This window comes from Haliaeetus leucocephalus, unplaced genomic scaffold, assembly GCF_000737465.1.
Source record: "Haliaeetus leucocephalus isolate CR32 unplaced genomic scaffold, Haliaeetus_leucocephalus-4.0 Scaffold646, whole genome shotgun sequence".
Taxonomy (NCBI): domain Eukaryota; kingdom Metazoa; phylum Chordata; class Aves; order Accipitriformes; family Accipitridae; genus Haliaeetus; species Haliaeetus leucocephalus.
In genome coordinates, this window is record NW_010973082.1 from 2,059,804 (window position 1) to 2,068,240 (window position 8,437).

The window sequence follows — 8,437 nt, forward strand, 5'->3', positions numbered from 1 at the left end:
GGTGGAAACCATGCTTTTTCTGACACCTTTGCCCTGCTGAAGAGAAGCTTTTTTTTTTTTTACAAAACGCTCCAATCCCTGTGCCCTTCTTTCTCTTTTCCTCCCCGTGACCCTCTCCCTTCCTCTTCAAAAAACCCTCTTCCTGGGGATTTCTCTATCGCTCGGCTCATCTGCCCCTAAACGCCGGCCTCTAGCATCGATCAGCAGCTTTGCGTGTCCCTGGCAGAGTTGAACTGGTAACACAACGGCAGCCAAGGGGCCGGGGTCAGACGCCTGCAGCACACGGAGGATGGCTCAGTTTTCGGGAGGCTGAGGTTCTCGCGCCGGTTTGGGAACGTGCGCGCTAACACTTGACCCTCTGCTGCTGTCCGGCTCGGCGAGCGACCGGCAAGGACAGAGGTTTGCTCGTTTGTTTTCCCCCGACTGCGTTTCTCCTTACAGGAAAAGAAAGGAATTTATTTCCCCAGAGAAGAGCAGGGGGAAAGGGGAGGAGTCCTAGCTCACTTTAGATCTGAGTCTTAAGCTTTTAGAATAAGGTGCAAAAGAAAGGTCTTAAAAAGAGAAGGAAGAAAAAAAAAATCAAAACAAAACAAAAAAGTGTCTGAGGTTTGAAATATTTTTGTTTAAAGCAGCCTGTTCCTTTTTTTTTTTCCTTTTTTTTTTTTTTTTAAATAAACTCCGCTGTGCAAAACTGTGCATTTTCTTTGGTATCCATTTAGGTAGTTTTAACTTAGTACTTTTTCTATGTATATATATATTTTATTTCATTTTTTCCTTTAGACAGAGAATTAAATTCTCCCCCCAAAAATCATAATTTTGCTGGAGGCTACTGATTGGCCTGATATTACATAATGCCCCTTATGTAATTGGAAAGAGAGAAATTGATTCTAGCTATCAAACTACTGGCCTCAAAAGGAGTTTAGACTTTCTGGCAACATTGGCCTCTCTGAAGTGATCATGAGCTTTTCAACTCAAAAAGTTCAACACTGACTTTTTTTTTTTTTAAATTACACAAGAGAAAATAAAAACTACACTGCAACAAAAATAACCATTTGTGTTCATGTAGTTAGCAGCAGCTTTTTAAAAAATAATTATAATAATAATAATAAGGCAGATTCTTGCCTTTGTTATGCCATTAAAAACATTCTTGTTCCCTAGAGAGAAGCATTCTGGAAAAAGTTGAAAAAAAATAATAATAACCCAACCAAAGCTTGCCTGCAAGTTCAAGTTTTGTAAAAAAATATATACATAATTTATTCTACAACATATGTGCCTTCTGTTCATACTTAGACATGTTTAGTGCTTTGTGTTTAGAGTTCATTTTCTGTCATCCCTCCTCTGAGGACAGCCCTAAAACCAGCCCGGGTTTCTCAGGTCTGCTTGCCTTCACACCACTCTTCAACAGTACCGTTGTCTGAAAACTGTTCTGGGCCAACTTCTCAGGTCAATGTGCCTTTGACCGATAGATGTATTTTATTTGGTTTTTTTTTTTTCCTTTCAACCAAAAGAGAGAGGAAGAGTTTGTCAGTCATATTTCCGACTCCCGCCGTAGCGGCCGTGGCTCTAGAGGCACCCCTGCTTGGTTGTGGTGGTCCATGTCCGGGTGGGTGTCTGTGCTCATGCTCTCAGGCACCCCAGTGTCAATCTCATCCTCCTCTTTGCTGGTGAGGGCTACTTCGTTCTCGTAGCAAAAGGAGTTTGCGTTCGAGAGAATGTATTTCTTTTCTGCTAAGTCTCTGGCACTGCAGATGGGTGTGTTGGGCACTTCGTATGTTTTGTGGAACCTCGAGTAGTCCACTTTGTAGTAGTTTTTCTCTTCAAAGAGTACAGGCTCGTAGCGGTGGCCCCAGAGGATTTCGTTTGCCAGATATGAGCTACGGCACTGGGTAGTCATGGCGGTAGCTTCCACCATGCCCTCTAATATTACTACAATTTCAAAGTCAGCATTGTCCATGTCTTGTTTGCTCAAGTCATACAAAGGACTGTCTTCATCTATTTCATGTACTATCGTAATGGGGGAGACCAGAAATATGCGGTCTATTCCGCTGTCAAACCCTACGTTGATGTCTATTTGATCCAAGGGGATGTACTCCCCTTCCGACGTGATCCTGGATTTGAGGAGCTGCGCTCGCACGTGTGCCTCGACCAAGTGGCTTTTCCTCAGGTTTCCAACGCGCCACATCAGGCACAGTTTTCCATCTCTCATGGCCACTACGGCATTGTGGCTGAAGACTAGAGTTTCATTTCTCTTTTTTGGCTTGGCCATCTTTGCCATGACGGCACCAATGATGAAGGCATCAATGATGCAGCCTACTATAGACTGGAAAACCACCATGAAAACTGCGATGGGGCACTCGTCTGTGACACACCTGAAGCCATAGCCGATCGTGGTCTGGGTCTCAATGGAGAACAGAAAGGCTGCGGTGAAACTGCTCACTTGAGAGACGCAAGGTTTGCTATTTTCTTGATTCTCCAGATCCCCATGCAACAGTGCAATCAACCAAAACACACAGCCAAAAAAAAGCCAGGAGAGGATGAAAGTCAGGCAGAAGATAACTAGCATCCACCTCCAGCGGATGTCCACGCAAGTGGTGAAGATGTCTGCCAGGTATCGCTGTCCCTTCTCACCCACGTTAATAAACTGGACGTTGCAGTGGCCATCTTTTTTGACAAAGCGGCTCCTGCATTGCTGTCTGGTATGTACCTTACTCTTTCCATTCCCAAAGCCGTTGGCAACGGCCATGGTTGCCAGCTTCATGCCGTCCTCTTCCGAAGACACGATGCTGTAGCGGTTGGTTCGCACGCTGCCCATCACTACTGCTGTGGACTGAGGTGCTTCTGCTTTAGAAAACAGTCTAAGTTTCTGCAAAACCCTTTGGAGAAACAGTTTTGAAAGTTCTAGAGGAACACACACACACAGAAAAACTGGGGAGAGGCTGGAGTCCCCAAAAGCCCTTGGATCAACCAAGGACAGTCTTCTGGCATGCAGAGTTAGCTTAACAAGTAACCGTCATAGAGAGGGCATGGTCTGCAAGAGAAAGAGAAATGTCGTATTAGATCTTGGAGGAAAAGGATAAGGGATCAAACCTGAAAGAATCAAGTCAAACGTCTCCTGTGGACCTGCAGGAGGTTTCCTTATTCTTAATGACAGCATTTTCTGGAATGCATAATGTGCGCAGTTGTATATTGACAGACGTGACATCATTACTACAAAGAAGGCATCACTCTTCCCGAGGGAAGGCACTGAAGTGATCATGTCACACAAGTCTCTGAGCAATATTCACCTTAAAGCTGGACATGCAAAGAATCTATCTACTATTTACAACTGTGCTTTCTGTTTATTTTGAAACAAACAATTAGCATTAACATCCATCTGTTTGAACATAAATACTGAAGCAGTTTTTAGTGACATACAATGTGTCTGTCTGCTGGACTGTTTTACCTATGAGAAACAAGGGAGCGTGCAAAAAGGAAGATGACGTGTACTGAGAAAAGCAATAAACTTGGAAAATGCAAATGTCTGTGATTTCCATGAAATTACATTGCATATAACTTTTTTTTTTTTAAATTAAGCTAGAAAAAGGAGTTGTGTATGCTTTGCAAGTGGCAGGAATAAGGGCTGCCTTAGTTCCTCTTTAACTCTATAAACTCATTGGGATCTGTGTATTTTTTATGCTCCCATTAGGCTTAAGTCGTATGAAGCAAACTAAACCTTCTAATGACCCTCATCTGCTCCTGCTAACGCAACTAGCAAAAGGCTACAACAGAGTAGGACCAGCCGAATGTCTTTGTAACACCTTTGGTGGCAAGTACCAGCGCCTTCCCCTCCGGAGCCTGAGGCAGCCAGTTCCATCTCCAATGGGGAACAGCTCGGGGCGTCCCGTGGGTCTTAAATGTCAGCAATTAAGACTCAGCAGAGAGGCTACAAAACCTTCTTCCTCAGGGTAGAAGCCACCAAACTTGTTTCAGGGAGGTCTGGCTTAGACCCAGGTTTGGCTTTTAACAAGTGCGTCATCCATTAAGTCGTGTACTGTATATCAGGAAATGTAATTGAAGTACTGCAGAGGAGAAGAGATGCATTAATTCAACTGCTCCATCCACGCATGCACCCCACGGAGGAAATAAACCTAAAACCGAGTGATGAGGAATGTCTGCTGTCCATTTGCCATAGGAGAGGAGACGTCGGTACCATTTACAGTAGCGGGGGATTAAATCGCGATGCTCTTTGTAAATCGATATTATCAAAACTCATCTGAGTGTCCAAAACCCAACAAAACTGCAACTGCAAAGGAGCACAACCTCTGCCCATGAACCGGCTTCAGCGCTCTGTGGCTCTTCCTCTGATTCGTATCTGACAACAGCTGTAGATAAGAGTTTCTCTCCTTTCCCCAAAACAGCCCCTAAAGCCCTGCAGAGGTGTTCCAAAAAACTTGAGGGATTTCAAACAGTTTCTCAGCCCTCCCACATCCTTCAACCACATTACAAGGGCTTTAGGTCAGCAAACACTTGTTAGGAAAAGAGCAGGTGACAAACAGAAAACATCATGCTTGCAGTTACATGCGGGATGGTTTTCCCTCTAGAATCTCTTTAGGGTTTACTTTTACCTTCTCTTTTTTCCTCACTTCTGTTTGTTGTGCAAGAATGCGTCCCAACGCCTACTTGCTGAGATTAGTCATCTGTGACTTCAGCGGCGTACAAGACATTTTGGCAGCTTTTGATAGGTTCGGTAATGCCCGGTTTTGAGTACAGATCTCAGCAATGTAGGCTCACAGTACAGCTGCCCTCTTTCTTATCTGACTATCTTGCCTACACTGTGTAAGGATTCACTTTTTCCCCCCTCACACCTTTTTGATCATGGGGTTTCTCATTCCCGTCAGGATATCGTTCTCAAAAATACAAAGGAATTCTTTTAATGCTCACTTAAATTATTTTTCTTGGCTGAAAAATACTTTTATTAGAAACCTGAACACAGGGGGGAAGTGAAATTACTGTTAATACGTTCCACGCAAAAAAACTTCTTGAAAAACCATTGCATTGGTCTGCAAATCGATCACTTTTATAAACCACATCCTATAATCGCAGTCATGTTCGATTTCCACATTCAAAGTCTTGTTTTGTTCCAAGCTGATGGAAACACACAGCCTAGGAAACAGTTTATTTTGAAGTCTTTTTTTTTTTTTTTCCCCCTGCATTGTCTCTTGGATTTTAGAGGAAAACTTGTGGTGGAGGGAAAGATAAGCTGTAAAGTCTCAAGTGTCTGAATATGCAGCTCCCCCCACAAAAGTCTTGACCCGAGGGCATTTGTTTGAATTCCACAAATCACTGAAATCGTAATGCCAGCTTCCTGCGGCGAGCGGGCTGCATTTGGAAGTTTGGGACCCAAATTAGGTATCGTATATTGTCATACTCCTACTCCGAATGGCTGAGCACCTTCTACCTACTGTACCTCGCACCGCATTTCTCCTTCCTAGCTGCACGCTGTCGGTGCTCTGCCCTTGGGAACGGACCTGCCCCGATTTGGCTCTAATGATCCTTAAACTCGGGGGTATGCCTGGGAGCACCCTGTGCTACCTTTACACGCTACCTGAAGTTTATACAACAAAGCTCTGGCATGCTCCACCGCAGCACAGATATCTTCTTTCTTTTACAGCCCAACTTGCCTCTCTTCCTTGCAAGCGCTCGGAGCGGGGAGGATGCCGGGATGGGAGCACCACCAGCACCGTGCGCAGGGACCAGCCGGTGCAACGCAGCATCCACTGGCTGCCTGATCACACACCTGACTGGCATTCCTCCTGACTTTCCCAACCAGTTTCAATAGAGGTTTCCCCCCCACCCCCCAAATCCCAGAAACAATCAAACTAGCGTGAAAATCGAACGGTACTTCTTATTTGGCTAATCCACCTGCTGCTCAAAGGCAAACCAAGTTTGCCACCCTGCCACCCCACCCCATTAGCAGTTGTTGGTGGCACCAAAGATGCCAAACTAGTGTGGGACCAGCCCTGCAATCCTCACCAGACAAAAGAAGCCAGCCCAGAACCCACCAACCAACCCAAATCTTTATACAATTGGGCCCAACGCGCTGCAGCCAGGCACACACACACACACGCAGCTGTAAATTCAGTCATCACTAGGTGTGTTATTAATTCAGGCTACCTTTCCTGCTGGAATTGAATACAAGACTAGAGCAATGCAGCTTGTAATTACCAGCCCTGGCACCGACGCAGCATTACCAGGAAGGGATGAGATGGGATGGGAGAGTCCTGGGCTTGCTCTGCTATGAGGGGATGCTTGGAGGAGCAGAGAAAAACGGGGCTGTGCTGCATATCTGCAGCATTTCTGAACCAACGTTATTGGAAATGCCGCGATGAGAAGCCCAAACCCTCGCTTTCCCCTTAGCAAGCATCCCCCTCGAGACCTCCCCCCCCAGCAAAGACGCTCACGTCGCGTGTCTAAACTCCCCAACGAACAGCTCGAAGCGAATTTGTGCGGAAGGTTTAGTACCGAGCAAAAACTCTGAAGTGCCAAAAGAGTGGGGGCGGGGGGGGGGGGGGGGGGGGGAGCACAAACGAGCGCTTGGGGCAGTTATTCCCAGGCTGACGCCACGCAGCCCTGCAGAATGAGCCGGGCACATGTTGCTAAGAGAGAACCAGCACTACCTTAGCCAAACGCCTTTCCCTGCTGCTCTTAGTAAACAGAACAAAGGAGTTACTCGCCCCAGCGAAGCCTGTTCCCACAGTCCCTGCTCCATCGCTGCCGGGTATGGCCACCCCTGTAACCTTTCTCCAGACCCCCGCGTTACTTATAAGTCATTCCCCAGGGCTTCTCCGCTGGTTTGAGTAGGAGTCAAGTTACACAAAGTGAGCTGTCTTCAGGAGAAGGATCTGTCCTTCGCCATCAGGCAGTGTGTGGGGGGGAAAATAAGGAAGAAAGGAAAAAAAAAAAAGAGCAGATGATGTAGGGAAATGGGTGCAAAGAAATAGGAGAAAGGAAAGGACAAGTGGCTTTTTGCATCTGCTGTCCGGTGAAGGAGAGGGGTTTAGGATATTTCTAGCTGATGACAAAATAACTACAAGTGAAATAGTCATCACCAGGGGGTGTACTTGATGCACCAGCTGGGAGGATGGAAAAGCAAACAAGTGTAAAGGTAAGGCTGAACCAGAAACAAGTGCCGGCTGCCTGCAGGGTGGAAAGGTGGCAGCAGGCTGGGAGAGGACCAAGATGGGGGTCCTGGCTCAGCCCGGGCCACCGGCATGGCCCCAGCCCAGGCACCTGCGGGTCCCCGCCTGCCCCAACCCCAGGAAGATGACAAAGCAGCCACCGAAGCCCCGCAAATAAATCTGCCATCTCTTATCAGTATTTTTTCCTTTAACTGTCATGAACTAAGTTGAAACAATACAGCCTCTTCACAGGCTCCCCAGCTGCAACGGCTTTTTTTTTTTTTTTTTTTTTTTTTTCCTTGTTTTTTTGGCTAGGCTGATTAAAAATAAAGACGCTCCCCCGTTTTGCATACTGCCAATGAATGAAGTTACAGGTTCGTTTCACACCCCTCTCAAACATTTTGGACACTCCTTTCGCAAACACGCATCTGATCTCTAAGACTTGATACTTTTGACCTCTCCCTTGTAGAGGAAACGGCAGGCGAGAAGAATGGAAAGGGATGGAGCGGTGCTACTTCTGCGACACGGAGTTGTCATGCAAACTTCCAGCCCTTCCCCAGAATAAAATATCGCGGGGCGGAGGGGAGGGAAGGGGGGGGAGCAGCTGGTGCATGGAAAGTTATGAACATAAACAGATGCTGCAAGCAGATGCTCGAGTGTTCCCAGCATACCTATCTAATTATTTTAGGCACTGAGAATAGCTCGTGGACGGTGCATGAGAATGCAGGAGTTCCCCCTCCAACCGGCTATGCCCAAGCATTTGCAAGACATCGACCGACAAGGAAAGCTCTCTCTCGGCACCCAGACGGCTACCCTACCCCTGAAAACCAGGCTGGCTATTCGGGAGGCGACCGGGTGGGCTTCTTAAATAAATCTAAAAAGAAGGCGCTCCTTACCTGCCTTAAAGGAGGTGCTTAGAGAGTTAAAAGGCTGTAAGATCCAGCGGCTGGAGAGGAGAGGAGGCTGGGGGGGGGGGACGACAAACACGGGATGGACGAGGAATGAAAAGGGGGGGGAAAAAAAAAAATAAAACCCCACGCAGCAAGGCAATCCCCGGGGGTTGCCCGCCGGCCTCCGCCGCCCCGCTCGCAACTGAGCCACTCAATGAGCCGCGGCCCCTTTTTTTGCTGGGGCGGCCATGGGATGTTTAATAGCGGCCCCGGCGGCCCCGCCCACCCAGCTCAGTCCCCACCAATAGGAAACCGGCGGAGGGGCGGGACCGAGCCCAACCCGCGCCCGGGGGGTCGGGGGAGAAGCTTTGAGGAGAGATGGCGGGGCCC

General features: G+C 47.3%; 1 protein-coding gene across 1 annotated transcript; it reads right to left on the minus strand.

Annotated features, from left to right (window-relative positions):
• Positions 1-646: 646 nt before the first annotated feature.
• KCNJ2 (potassium inwardly-rectifying channel, subfamily J, member 2) lies at positions 647-8,128 on the minus strand. The gene is made up of 2 exons (XM_010578580.1): positions 8,054-8,128; positions 647-3,028 (listed from the first exon to the last, which is right to left on the minus strand). Exon 2 carries the CDS (start codon positions 2,810-2,812, stop codon positions 1,529-1,531), a length of 1,284 nt encoding a protein of 427 aa, XP_010576882.1. The 5' UTR covers positions 2,813-3,028; positions 8,054-8,128; the 3' UTR covers positions 647-1,528.
• Positions 8,129-8,437: the final 309 nt, after the last annotated feature.

Bases quoted from the DNA above. Each gene is read 5' to 3' on its own strand.
- KCNJ2 (XM_010578580.1), bottom strand. From the start codon at position 2,812: ATGGGCAGCGTGCGAACCAACCGCTACAGCATCGTGTCTTCGGAAGAG.